We start from the raw sequence: 15404 nt of genomic DNA, 5'->3' as shown, positions 1-15404 counted from the left end.
TGTTGGCATGACACAGGACTGATGGTAGCGCTCACCTTGTCTTCTCCGGACAAGATTTTTCCGGATGCCCCAAACCTTCGGGAAAGGGGACTCATCAGAGAAAATGACTTTACCCCAGTCCTCAGCAGTCCAATCCCTGTACCTTTTGCAGAATATCAGTCTGTCCCTGATGTTTTTCCTGGAGAGAAGTGGCTTCTTTGCTGCCCTTCTTGACACCAGGCCATCCTCCAAAAGTCTTCGCCTCACTGTGCGTGCAGATGCACTCACACCTGCCTGCTGCCGTTCCTGAGCAAGCTCTGTACTGGTGGTGCCCCAATCCCGCAGCTGAATCAACTTTAGGAGACGGTCCTAGCGCTTGCTGGACTTTCTTTGCCGCCCTGAAGCCTTCTTCACAACAATTGAACCGCTCTCCTTGAAGTTCTTGATGATCCGTTAAATGGTTGATTTAGGTGCAATCTTACTGGCAGCAATATCCTTGCCTGTGAAGCCCTTTTTGTGCAAAGCAATGATGACGGCACGCGTTTTCTTGCAGGTAACCATGGATGACAGAGGAAGAACAATGATTCCAAGCACCACCCTCCTTTTTGAAGCTCCCAGTCTGTTATTCAAACTCAATCAGCATGACAGAGTGATCTCCAGCCTTGTCCTCGTCAACACTCACACCTGTGTTAACGAGAGAATCACTGACATGTCAGCTGGTCCTTTTGTGGCAGGGTGGAAATGTTTTTGGGAGGATTCAGTTCATTTGCATGGCAAAGAGGGACTTTGCAATTAATTGCAATTCATCTGATCACTCTTCATAATATTCTAGAGTATATGCAAATTGCCATCATACAAACTGAGGCAGCGGGCTTTGTGAAAATTAATATTTGTGTCATTCTCAACTTTTTGGCCACGACTGTAGACAGTGTTTTTAATGGGGAAAAATAAGCATGAAAATATATTTATGGGTATTTAATTATTTGTTTTTGTCTATTACATTTTTTGGGGGGCATAAGGGCAATGAAATATATCGATATTCACGTATAGTTGCATATTTTCCTTAGCTTGGGTTCCAGGAAAACACAGAATTTCTCATTTGGGTCCCAATATTGACTTTGATCTCAGGCCCTTCTTATGAACAAATCTTTCTTTTATGAACAAGTCTTATAAATTGATATATTCTTGCTACAGCTTATTAGCGTACAACTAATATGTTCCCCCTGTTGATGATGCTCATTATACATTTAAGGTTGAACCAAAAGATTACATGTAACAAATATGAAATGAAATACGAAACAATTATGTGAAATTTAATAAAACAATAATGTATGTTGATGCTAATATGATGTACATTATTCAATTATGTTTCTATATGATAACAATAGCGTAATATATTTAATAATTATTTTTACGTTTCACAAATTTTAATTAACTTAATCGTTATGACACCCTCACTATTGTCATTGGTTGCACTAATTGCACTGTTTCTCTACATAACCTGGTTCAAGTATTCATGACATTTCCCTGAGGAAGGCACAGTGATGCCGGAACATTGGTAAATACCCATTATATTGCTGGGAGTTTATATATGGAGTGTGCGACTTTATTTTGATAGTTTACAGAAAATCGCATCTATAACAGCAGTGATTTCCAACCTTTTTTTTAACCTGTGCCCAGCTTGATGGTAAAAAAAATGTTGGGCATCCCTAAAATGTCCTTATTAATTCATTTAGTATATAGACCTCATCTGCTCCATACTGCAAATAATTTTTTTTTAATTGTGAAAAACGTTTTTTTTTATAGGTTTTATTTGAACTATTTTCATAATTCTGTACCCCTTTAAGTGCGTTTTGCGAATCTGTGCTAAAAAATATTTGTTTGTATAGCTCCGTTAAAATAAGTCTTCAGTTTTGAATGGTTTGTGCTAGAGACGAGCGGTGCAACAACGGACACAAAGCCATGCTCCGTTTGTTTCTATGGCAGAGGCTTTGGTACAGCAAAGCCTAAGCAGACTTGCCTCTGCTAATGGTTGTCACAGGCGACGTGAAATGAGACAACTGACATTGCTTGTGATGTGCACCCCTCAATTGATAAATGTAACAGCCTGAACGCACTGGACTTGAAACAATGATGGAGATGTAATCATGTACCATTCATATATTATCTGAGCGGCACTGGTGCTCCCAAATAAAAATGGCATGTGGATTTGACATACATCTAAGGGTTATATGTCAGTGTATCAAAAAATGATCAAGATTCAGAACGGTTTTGTGGCACACGAGAGTTCCTCAAGGCACACCAGTGGGAATCAGGGCACCCATGTAAGCAGTCAAAATATAACAGGAGTAAGAATAACATTGGTTTAGACTCATTGTTTTAGGGCATGCCCCAGAGTCCCTGTAAATGTTCCTCCTGGCTTCCTATTTGATTGAAAAGGTCATTATTAGCCCAATAGCATTCCTAGTCCCCTTAGGACCCTAGAGACCCACCTCCAGGCAAGTTTATACTGGGCTCCTTCCTTAAATAATGGGTACCATCAATTAAGGCAATGGGGGAGCAAAGCTGGTTTATAACAATGTTATTTGTCTTTCAGGACCATTGTCTCTTAAGTCTTCTTGACTTGGGTGAACATGGACAAAATATAAAAGTGTTTATTAAGATACCTTTATAACTAAGCTTCTTTTTTCTGTTTGACTTAGTTCATAATCAGCTGGAGTCGTTCCTCTTTTGATTTAGGTGAGGATAATGGCTAATAACTCAGACTCTGCTGACATCAACTGGTCTAGCGACTGTAGTGCAGCTTTTGAGGAGATTAGAGAGGCCCATATGCTGTTAACTCTGGGGATAAATAAGGTCTCTGCATATGAAAGAGCTTAGCAGCGTGTCGTCAGTCAATAAGATCTTCTCTTAGCACCCCCCCTCTCCGTAGTTTGAGATCCATTGGCCGAGGGGAGCGGCCATTGAAGTATGATTTGTACAGCTGCCTTCACCTAGTGTGGTGTTCGTATGGGTTTGCAGGGTGAAGTGTGCTTGTGCGTCTGTCCCTTAATGAAGAACACATTGGAATTTTTGTCTCCGAAAGCATGTGATCAGACGAGAGAAAAAAGGGGAGACCGTACTCTCTGCCCTCGCACATGTTCTCTGTGTTTTCGTCTCCCCGTTATCCGGTCAGCAACCCCAACCCTGAATGTGGGGTGTTTTGGTTCTGCCGGTGCCCCGTCGGGGGTGGGGTGACTTCGATGTGTGGTGTTGGGGTTTATGCCGCTGGGGTGACTGGAATGTGTTGGGGCTCTGGGGGCGACTGGAATGTGGGGTGTTGTGTTCCTAGGGTTGTTTGTTGTCTTGACACACACACACGTGTGCACTGTTGTGGTCAGCACAGGTCCTTGTTGTGGGTGACACACACAGCAAGCCATCTCTTATATAAACAGCCCATATGTCCCCTCCCGGAATAAAATGTACAGGCCGCCTTGTTTTCCTTAGATGCTGATTGCCAACAAATTAGATTTAGCTGCCAGTGCCTGCACTCCACTTCCTTTTAACCCCTCCCTGCCCATCATCCTTTCCCATCTCTCATTAGGCAGAGGCACAGCAGAACATTGCCGACTGCTGTCACTGTGTTTTGTTATGGTTGTTTCAGAGGAGGAAGAATGTATTATTCTCTCCTTGTTTATCAACCACTCAGATTGCAATCAAGGCGGGCCAAAGATGTGGAATGCGGGCAGTTCATTTTGCGGTTTTGCATGTTTTTGTGGACCTGTCAGCATAGCATAACATTCCCCTCTACCCGTATGTTGAAAGTAGGTCATCACAGCAGGAACAATAGCTCCTCAGTGGTCCACTTTTGAGTAGAGACACCGGAAAAGGTCAAATGGTATAATGATCCAGTTTTATTTTTCCATCTTTTGATATCTGCTTTTGATAGTTGGACATTTGCATTTTGAAACTCTGCTTCAGACTGGACAGAGGACATTGTTGACATGAGGAAAGTTGAGTTGGAAATTTGATTAGTTTAATTATTTGAGTAAATTCACTAACGGAACAAGTTTTTATCATGGGATTAGGCTAATATTAAAAACGATTAAATCACTGTAAAGAGTAAAATCATAAATCTTCTTATGACTAAAATCTGGACAACAATGTAATAGAGAAATATAGGTTCCCAGTTGATAGTGTTGTAGCAGTTTGCTTCATGTATGTGTAGTCAGCCACAAGCACTTAAAGAATAAATGCTGTGCTCTAAACATTAAGGGTTTTGCGCATTGGAGCTTTTAAATAGACTTAAGGCAAAGTAAATTAAAAGGCACACACAACCTGAAAATATTAACTAGCACCCTGAATATCCATATTCAATAATGTAGTTATTTAAACATGAGTGCCATAATTTGGTTTTAAGAGAAATCAAAACATCTAATGTGCAGATTTTTTAAAGATATTTATGAGTAAACTTCTTTAAGACTCATTTAGTAACAGTGTATATGGATATAATAAAGGTTGACACGTGGTGTGATTAAATTTGGCAGTGAATGTCAGTAAATGTGATCATATAAGCCTGTCGCATGAGAAGGCAAATGAGAATGTCAAGTGCACCAAACTCCTCCCCTAACATTCTCCCAAGCAAGTCAATGTGACATGTAAAAAGGCTTTTAAAGACTGGAGACACACAACTGTCAAAACACTGATACCTATGACAGAGTTGTGTTTATGGAACTTTTGGGCATCATGCGTTGCAAAATGAGCTACAGTCTTCCCTGCACACCAGGAACCTTACCTGCATATTCAGGACGTTTTGTTTCTTACAGAGCAAGATGCAGGTAATTAGCTTTTGAGTATTTGGATACATTTGTATTACCTCATCATTGTGTAGCTGTCTTTGCTATGCTATGAAAAAGACTAATCAATAATGCTTGATTTTTATCAATGTTTTTGAGTGGGATTTTATCAACTTGCTTGTGCTCTTGCTCTAGTTTTGTATCCATGATCAGTTACTAGAAGAACAACGTGTCCCATTTTTAGAATTGTTACTGTATTTTATCATTGGTCTGTTGTGCCACTGTATTACAATTTGTATTGACTTTGCAGGGATACAAGGGCTTTCTTTGGCTTCTTTCTTGTAGCATCAGTAACTTTTTAATGTGGTGTGACATTTGATGGGCGGTTGTCTCTCTGCAAGTCCAATCATAGCCTTGCTGTGCTGCTGCCAGTCACATACAGAGCCTAGGCATTACCATAGCATCGATGATTGACAGGTGCCTTGTTTACATTGCATGGAGGAGTCTATGGCATTTATGGAATACTCGGACCTGATTGAAAAGGATTGCATAGTTTTCTGCAATAGTTGAGATACCATGACACAGACACACACAAGTTTGATTTGTGCTGAGGAAACCTAAAACTTCCGCAGTCTTTGGAGCATAACAGCATGGGCCGTATAGTTTTACCTCACCCGTGAATATGGAGGAAGAATAACATTTCATGTATTCCGCTGGTTCAGTAAAATTTGAAATCACATTAATAGCAAACTTCTACAGACCTGCACAATATGTTATCTTGCCAGAGCACCTTCTAGTGGCGTGTTGCGCGCGAGCCCCTTTGTTCAGTCGTGCAGGGCGGTGTTGTACTGGAAAGGCAAGCGACTGCGCATTGGTCTTTGTAAAGTATCAAAAACGACAACCTTTGAGGATTAAATAGCGACATGTGAGATTTATTTAATGTGTCAACGAGACGGTGGGCCCTAAACGATGTGAGTATTGTGCATTTTCTTTAAGGATACGGCGTTTAACGGAGTGATAAACGAGAGGTATTGGGAACCATCATAAAAAGGGTACAATAAACGCGGTGTATTCGACTGTGTTGTCGATTAGACAACAAAAGATTGCAACAAATAGTATCCTCAAACCTGTCGAGATAAAACATGACAAAAAAAGTATAGTTTTATATTGTATTACATCTGAAAGGAGAAATATTTATTCAGAGGATGGTGTTTGAAAAATAAAATTCCCGAACAGTTTTCACTGCACACGGTGGTTGAGAGCACTTCACGCCTCCTTGTGCTTTTACATCAAAAAGAGATGCACGGTTGTGAGATTAGTCCATTTACGTATGATTTGATTTGCATTAGAAGCGAAAATAATACGTTTCACATCCAATAACAATGGTCCGTTCTGTTTTGCGTGGCATGTTATTGTTCTGCCTCTAGAATGCAGTGACCACCAGTTGCCCACCAAAATTGTTTATTTTCTTCACTACAACAATTTTATGGGAATTCGCTTATTCCCTAATCCTTGGGTTTTATATGCATTGTATTAGATATCATATTTGAGTATTTGCACAGGGTGCGCCGACGAGGCTCGCTGTGCCCGGTAGAGGTGTATGGTGCATTGTACATCTGAAGGGGCAGTCTGCAGTTGCATTGTCCATTTTTGGACTTATGAATTCATGACATGGACTCATTGATTCTTGAAGAATATAATTTATAAATGCCTAATGACCTTAGTTCAACTGTCGTACCCCATCAGAACCCAAACTATATACTTGTTTCACTCCAATGTGTGTATACAAAGTAAATGTAAACAAACCATATAGCCTCAAAACATGGTTAAAACTATAATTTTGATATGGATAGTGAGTCCCTGCATCCATAGCGGTCTATGAAGTTGAGTGGTTACATTTTCTCCCTTAGCTGTTTTACCTGAAACGGTGGGAGGATGCTTTATCCTCCCATGCTTATCCTCCCCCATCCTCCCATTAAAGCACTGCTGATCAGCGCATCAATGGTGCCTATTAAAAGTGCACAGTATCAAGAAAGATGACTTTCCAGTACAATGGAGCGCGCAATGAGGTGGTCGGTCGGCCGGCCGGCGGATTAGGCGGCCGCCTGGCGCGGCAGATTGACAAGGGCAGCATTTCCCGAGCTAAACTGACCAAGAATCACCAACAACACCTCACATAATTCTGCCCCAAAACAATGAAAACTTGTCTCACCCAGTGGTGGGCTATTAAGGTGAGCACTGATGATGCCCCATTATAAGCAGTGCCCACTGCCAAAGGCAGGGAAAATATGTATATTGGCCATACCACTGTCAAAGTCATCTAACATAAATCATGTAGCATATACAGTAGAGAGTATATAGCCTCTGTGGCCTTTTCTGTCTCCTACAGAATGTCATGGACACTTTTTACATCATGCGTGCTTCCGATCAAATAGCCTAAATGGCGCCGTATCAAAAAATGTTTGCTTCGATATGAATATAAAGTAACATGTTAACAAACATACCATATCCTAAAAACAGGACAGGTCAAAGTAAAATGGACAATAGCCTATGGATTGAAATTAGGCTACTCACAACTGCTGTCCGGGAGTTTCACTCAGTGGGCTATAGTGTCAGGGTAATTAGGGATTTTGAGTTTGTAGGCCTATTCGTCAATTTCTGAGCTAATCATGGCAAAGAAGAAAATATGAACTGCATTTTCCAAGAACGCGATGCCTGATAAACTTGGGTAGGACTATAGCTGACGTAGGCGGCGCGTGAGTTTCTGCATGACAGTTATGATCTTCACATTTTCATGGAACAGTTTCATTTCAATAATTATTTTGTTTCTCAAAACCATTTTCACGTGGTTAATTATGCAAATCTGAATTAAAATGATAAAAATCTAAAGGGAAAAATGTAACCAATGCGAGAGCACCAGCTTCTGCCATGTGGACACATTGATAGGCCGACACCGTGAACCATTGGTGGTTAAAGAAATGAGCACATGGAACTGAGAGAACCAATTCAGCATTGTCAACTAAGTAAAAATACACAGCTGACAAATAAAAACAGTAAGAATATCGTGATAAAAATTCTGTTTCTTTAAATCGCATTAATCTATTCCACCTGTATGTCCCTTTCTATCTGTCTTGAGAACATTTTTTACAATACATTTTTTATTAAAATGTAGGGGGTAGATCAGCTTTTGGCTTCCGTCAATGTAATTGATCCCATCCTTCAGCTCCACTCAATCCCTCCTGTCTATCTCTGAACACTATCCTGTTTAGATTAGAGGTCGACCGATTAATCGGAATGGCCGATTTAATTGGGGCCGATTTCAAGTTTTCATAACAATCGGTAATCGGTATTTTTGGCCGCCGATTTTGCCGATTTTATAATTTTTACATTTTTTTTTTTTTTAAATGTAAAAAAAAAAAGTGACTTTTTTTTATATTTTTTACACCTTTATTTAACTAGGCAAGTCAGATTAAGAACACATTCTTATTTTAAATGACTGCCTAGGAACGGGGGTTAACTGCCTTGTTCAGGGGGGGATTCGTTTTTGCAACCTTCCGGTTACTAATCCAATCCAACGCACGAGGAGCCTGCATGGCAGGCTGACTACCTGTTACGCGAGGGCAGCAAGAAGCCAAGGTAAGTTGCTAGCTAGCATTAAATTTATCTTATAAAAAACTATCAATCTTAACATAATCACTAGTTAACTACACATGGTTGATGATATTACTAATTTATCTAACGTGTCCTGCGTTGCATGTAATCGATGCGGTGCCTGTTAATTTATCATTGAATCACAGCCTATTTCGCCAAACGGGTGAAGATTTAACAAGCGCATTTGCGAAAAAAGCACTGTCGTTGCACCAGTGTACCTAACCATAAACATCAATGCCTTTCTTAAAAATCAATAAACAAGTATATATTTTTAAACCTGCATATTTAGTTAATATTGCCTGCTAACATGAAATTGTGTCACATCTCTAGCGTTCATTGCACGCAGAGTCAGGGTATATGCAACAGTTTGGGCCGCCTGGCTTGTTGCGAACTAATTTGTCCGAATTTTATGTAATTATGACATAACATTGACATAACATAACTCGTAAGCATTCATTCAGACAGCACTTTCGTGCGTTTTGCCAGCAGCTCTTCGCTGTGTTTCAAGCTGTTTATGACTTCAAACCGGGTGGGTATAATTTGTGGAACGTTCCAACAGGAATCTATTCCAAAAACTTTGTAAATAACAAGGTTGCCAAAAAACAACGCATACAAAGTTGTATAGCGGCAGAATAAGATACCGGGTAGTGAGTGGTCTATTTCATTGCGTTTTTCACTCATCACGTTTATTCCGAAAAATGTCTGTCCTCACTCTGGTTGCCTATATACAAACATTAAGAATAAGCTACGTGGTGAGTTGATGCCTATTCGGCAGCTAGTTAGCTAGGTTTGTATGCGTTGCTACTTTGTATGCGTTGTTGGTTGGCAACCTTTTACTTGACGTTTTTTGGAACAGATTCCTGTTGGAACGTTCCACAAATTATACCCACCCCTTCAAGCCTGTCAACTCCCAAGATTAGGCTGGTGTAACCGATGTGATATGGCTAGCTAGTTAGCGGGGTGCTCGCTAATAGCGTTTCAAACGTCACTCACTCTGAGACTTGGAGTAGTTGTTTCCCTTCCTCTACATGGGTAACGGTGCTTCGAGGGTGGCTGTTGTCGATGTGTTCCTGGTTCAAGCCCAGGTAGGAGCGAGGAGAGGGACGGAAGCTATACTGTTACACTGGCAATACTAAAGTGCCTATAAGAACATCCAATAGTCAAAGGTATATGAAATACAAATCGTATAGAGAGAAATAGTCCTATAATTCCTATAATAACTACAACCTAAAACTTACCTGGGAATATTGAAGACTCATGTTAAAAGGAACCACCAGCTTTCATATGTTCCCATGTTCTGAGCAAGGAACTTAAACCTTAGATTTTTTTACATGGCACATATTGCACTTTTACTTTCTTCTCCAACACTTTGTTTTGCATTATTTAAACCAAATTGGGTTTTGGGGTTTTTGGTCCTCCAATAATCGGAGGGCCAAAATCGGTATCGGCGTCAAAACCATAATCGGTCGACCTCTAGTTTAGATTTCTATTTGCCAACTGTGCTGTGATTTTTCAAAACATTTCTGAACCTTTCTATTCTCAGATTCTACATATTGTAAATTAAAGATAAGCCTTTTTGCTAAGAGTATTATTGATTGATTGACTGACTTTTTAAATCACCCAGCGGTGCTATTTGCAGAGTTAGCTCCAGGTAAAAGTTGCATTTCTTCAGCAATTCCTGAACCTGTGACCAAAAACATGCTACATTTGGAAAGTACCATATTTGACTTCAGCTAGTGAAGTGCAACATTGATTTGATACAATCAACTAGGTCTGTTGCCAGCAAACTTGCAACAATATATCAACTAGCCTATTCCGGCAAGGGAAAAGTGTTCGGCATTTTATGACGTTTCCACTGGATATATGGGATCATCAGAGCATGACATTTTGCTCTTTCACACTGAGACTTGGTGATTATCGAGGGGAAACTATTAGCCTCTCATTTGCAATGGATTAAAAAAAAAGAAGGTACGCTGTCCCCGCAGCAATGTTACAACATATAGTGGAAAGCCTTCCCAGAAGAGTGGAGGCTATTATAGCAGCAAAGGGGGGACCAATTCCATATTAATGCCCATGATTTTTGAATGAGATGTTCAACAAGCAGGTGTCCATGTTTTTGGTCAAGTAGTGTACCTTGGAAGGGCAGTTGTTCTGCTTTACTCCAAAGTAGAGGGGAAATCATATGTCATTTTTGACATGCGTAGGCTTGACTGGTGACCGACATAATTGAAAACAGAAACATACATTTGAATGTGTAATAGATGATTCTCTTCAAAGGAATAGGGTGGCCTCTCTTCCTCATTCCTTCGGTATTAACATAATTTTTCTCTTATCTCCACAGTGCTTCCGGAGCCAGTGTTGTTGCCATCGATAACAAGATAGAGCAAGCAATGGTGAGTGCGTCTCTCGTTTTACCTTTAACCTCTTACAGCTAGACGTTCCGCTAGCGGAACACCTGCTCCAATATCCAATGATAGGCGTGGCGCGAATTACAAATTCCTCAAAAATACAAAAACTTCAATTTTTCAAACATATGACTATTTCACAGCATTTTAAAGACAAGACTCTCCTTTGTCTAACCACACTGTCCGATTTCAAAAAGGCTTTACAGCGAAAGCAAAACATTAGATTATGTCAGCAGAGTACCAAGCCAGAAATAATCAGACACCCATTTTTCAAGCTAGCATATAATGTCACAAAAACCCAGAAGACAGCTAAATGCAGCACTAACCTTTGATGATCTTCATCAGATGACACACCTAGGACATTATGTTATACAATACATGCATGTTTTGTTCAATCAAGTTCATATTTATATCAAAAAACTGCTTTTTACATTAGCATGTGACGTTCAGAACTAGCATACCCCCCGCAAACTTCCGGGGAATTTGCTAACAATTTACTAAATTACTCACGATAAACATTCACAAAAAGCATAACAATTATTTTAAGAATTATAGATACAGAACTCCTCTATGCACTCGATATGTCCGATTTTAAAATAGCTTTTTGGTGAAAGCACATTTTGCAATATTCTAAGTACATAGCTAGCCAGTGATGGCTGGGCTATTTAGACACCTGGCAAGTTTAGCCTTCACCAAAATCAGATTTACTATTGTAAAAGTTTGATTACCTTTTGTTGTCTTCGTCAGAATGCACTCCCAGGACTGCTACTTCAATAACAAATGTTGGTTTGGTCCAAAATAATCCATCGTTATATCCGAATAGCGGCGTTTTGTTCAAGCGTCCCAGACACTATCCGAAATGGTAAATCAGGGTCGCGCGCATGGCGCAATTTGTGACAAAAAAATTCTAAATATTCCATTACCGTACTTCGAAGCATGTCAACCGCTGTTTAAAATCAATTTTTATGCAATTTATCTCGTAAAAAAGCGATAATATTCCGACCGGGAATCTCCTTTTCGGCAAACAGAGGAAAAATCACAAAGACGGGGGCGGCAGGGCACGCGCCTAAGCCCACAGTCCCTTGATCGGCCACTTGAGAAAGGCGATAATGTGTTTCAGCCTGGGGCTGGGATGACGACATTCAGGTTTTTCCCGGGCTCTGAGCGCCCATGGAAGACGTAGGAAGTGTCACGTTAGAGCAGAGATCCTTTGTAAAAGATAGAGATGGCAAAGAAGTTCAAGAAATGGTCAGACAGGCCACTTCCTGTAAAGGAATCTCTCAGGTTTTGACCTGCCATTTGAGTTCTGTTATACTCACAGACACCATTCAAACAGTTTTAGAAACTTTGGAGTGTTTTCTATCCAAAGCCAATAATTATATGCATATTCTAGTTACTGGGCAGGAGTAGTAACCAGATTAAATCGGGTACGTTTTTTTATCCAGCCGTGAAAATACTGCCCCCTAGCCATAACAGGTTATCTAGGCACTACTAACATATTGAAAAGTTAAAGTACATGATTTGTCCTGAAGTCAGTGGTAAAGCTTGTGAGTAATGTTTGACATGGTATTATATCTCTCTTGCTAGCCATCTGACAACCTCTCATCTCTATAGTGTGTGTGCATTGTTGTATGGTCCTAAATTGTTGTGCTAATGGCAGGCCTCTCTCTCCTCAGGATCTAGTGAAGAGCCACCTGATGTACGCAGTGCGGGAGGAGGTGGAGGTGCTGAAGGAGCAGATCAAGGAACTGTGCGAGAGGAACTCTCAGCTTGAGCAGGAGAACGCCGTGCTCAAGTCCCTGGCCAATATGGACCAGCTCACCCAGCTGTCGTCCACCCAAATCAGCCCTGCCGGCAGCACCTCCCCGTCTCAGCAGCTACCCTCCACCAATACCAACACCCCCCTGGAGGGTGAAACCCAGGCTTTCAGTCTGCCACAGCAGCCCAACGTCACCTCTGTGTGATCCCATGCCCCCGTAATACACCTCCCTGACATACGGGAGGAGGAGACCCCAACAAACAACCAACCCCTGCCTCTCCCGCTGCCTTGCAACATAAAAAAAGAGCTCAGAACTGCATTTGATGTTTTTTTAGAAGCAAAAAAAAACAAGCAAAATCAGCTTTTGTTTGCCAACCCTTGTCTTCGACTCGTGTGAAGAGCCATGCTTCATTTTGCGTGCTGCTGCTGTCGTCTGGCCTTCCCAGTATTAGACAATCATCATCATGTGATAGCATTCTTTTGGCCGGGTGTCCTGCGTTAAGTCTATGGGGAGCTGGCCAAGGGAGGAGTGCGGTGCAGGGCCACGGGGGGTAAGAGGCAATCCGGCGCATGGTGGCGGTAGTGGAGGTGGTCCAAGAGGCCGAAAAACGTGGGGGGGGTCCTACGTGTTGGGAGGCCCTTGACTGTTCTATCCCCCACTCCACACTGGGTTGTTGGTAGCAAGTGGAAAAGAACGGGGGAATGAGAATGACAAATAGAGACTGAGGTGGAGGAAAGGATTCCCCCCACCATAGGAAGAATGTGTCTCACGCCGTGAGAAGACCAAAACTAGTTTTCCCAGAGCCACCACACTGACACAAATCAAAAAATAACTTAATTAGTTCAGTTTTAATGTTTGCATTTATTTATTTCAGGGATACAATTTTCATAATGTAAATGAACAATGTCACGGAAGTACATGTTAAAGTATGTTAGATTATCGGTCAGGCAGTCAATTGGTAGTCTAATCAAAAAGTAGTTCCGTAAATGCAATAGGTTCTTTTAAAAAGGCAATTCCCACGGCATAGCACCGCTAACACTAAAAGGCAGTTAACTTAATTAAATTAATACAGGTTGAATGTACATTTTGTAAAGAGTAAAGTGTTAAAAGCATAGAGGGATTGTACAGGTGAATGCCAGTTATTGAGATATGAATCGTTGGTAGTTATATTTTGATAAACATTTGCTGTAGTTTCTTTGTCGCCAAAATTGGAAGACAATTGCCATACTTTCCCAACATTTAAAAAATTCTATTGCACATATTTACTGTCTGGGCTGGGGGTAAAAAAAGCTGTGAAATTGTTCAACCTACGTTGTAACCAAAGACTCAAAGCTGTGTAATAATTTAATTTTTAATGCACACGTTTCTTTTAGATTTTTTTTTTTACTTCCTTGTTTTTTTGTTTCTGTTTAGCATGTTCTGCATGATCTATAATTAAACCACTTTCTTACCTCATCTTTTTATTTAGCACTCTTATTGTAACGTAAAGTTAGTCTGCTCTGTCCTTTACCCATTGTTTACAAAGAGCTGCCAGTTAGAACGAGAGAGGAAGGAGAACGGAATGGAAAGAGAGGGGGAGAGAATGAGGGGATTAAGAGAAAGGGAGAGTCAGAAGCACACACTAGCAGAAAATGAAGTTTGAGCCATCTTTTTGTTTATGTAAAGTGTTTTGAATTTCATATGCAGACCAAAAAAGTTTTGTTAAATTGCAAATGTTACTGTATTTAAAGGCCCAGTGCAGTCAAAAACGTGACTTTATATTTCCACACTATGAGGTTGGAATAATACTGTGAAAATTGTAATGCCCTTTTAGTATAAGAGCTGTTTGAAAAGACCACCTGAAATGTCAGCCTGTTTTGGTGGGAGGGAGCTTTGGTTTTCCATGGTGACATTACCACACAGTAAATTAGTTAATAGACCAATAAGAAAGTTCCAAACCTCTCTGCCAATAACAGCTAATTTTCAGTTTTCCCCTCCCCACTCAAACCACTCCCAGACAGTCCTAGCAAAATTCTTGCTTGAGAAATTGCTCTTTGCTTAAGTAGCTCTTTTTTTTTTTATTAATTTTTTTGACCATTTTAATTGAAAACAATCACAGGAAGGTACTGAATTGTTACCAGGAAAGGATTTGATTTTGAGATTTAAAACAAATGGCTGCATTGGACCTTTAAGAAATGCAAACATTTAGATTCTGATTGTAGTGTACCAAAACATACTTCAATAAAAAAACTGCTAGACTATAATAACTTACAAACTTAATGGAAACTATTGTACACATTTCACAACTTCAGCTTGAATCTGGTAAACTATTGAATGAGCATATTATGGTATGTCCTGTCTGCGTTACATGTCTTTTGTGCTTCCTGTACCATTCTTTGTGGCTTAGAACCAAACCAAAATTATCATCTTTAGCAGGATGAACTTAGATTTCACCTTTGCAACTGGGTATTATTATTTCTTTTTTTGAAGGAGATGCCATGTACATGCCAGGTGTGTACTGTATGAACGTGATGATCACTGAGCCTTGGAGAAAATATCTTAATGATGCCCTTGTAATGTGCTGTTGTGGCAACAAAAAAAATGGTGTAAAAAAATAAATTACTGTTTTATTAAGAATGTCAATGTCTTGCCCAGTGCAAATTGTGTCTTGTTTGTGTGTCATCTTACAATGAATGACTAATAATCAACCTTATGGTTACTGATGACTGACTTAGTTGTTGTACAAGTATGAAACATGCTGTATCCAGGTTATAGAGATGCCAAAACATGTATCTCTCACCTCAATCTCTGCTTGCTGTACTTTGCTCTAGGATCAACAAGAACTGAATTGATGT

The 15404-nt window shown here is 40.2% G+C and overlaps 1 protein-coding gene across 1 annotated transcript in view; it reads left to right on the top strand.

The window, feature by feature from the left end:
* LOC106613485 (TSC22 domain family protein 2) overlaps positions 1 to 15192 on the top strand; it is a 69142-nt gene extending 53950 nt beyond the window's left edge. The window contains exons 2-3 of the mRNA XM_014215765.3: positions 10747 to 10798; positions 12487 to 15192. Of these exons, the coding sequence (XP_014071240.2) occupies positions 10747 to 10798; positions 12487 to 12774 (340 nt within the window). The 3' untranslated portion in view covers positions 12775 to 15192. The remainder of the gene's footprint in view (positions 1 to 10746; positions 10799 to 12486) is intronic.
* Positions 15193 to 15404: the final 212 nt, after the last annotated feature.

Source organism: Salmo salar, chromosome 10 (genome assembly GCF_965601325.2).
Source record: "Salmo salar chromosome 10, fSalSal1, whole genome shotgun sequence".
In the NCBI taxonomy this organism is placed as follows: domain Eukaryota; kingdom Metazoa; phylum Chordata; class Actinopteri; order Salmoniformes; family Salmonidae; genus Salmo; species Salmo salar.
Note: the sequence above shows the minus strand (reverse complement) of the source record. Positions and strands in the feature narration are given on the sequence as shown.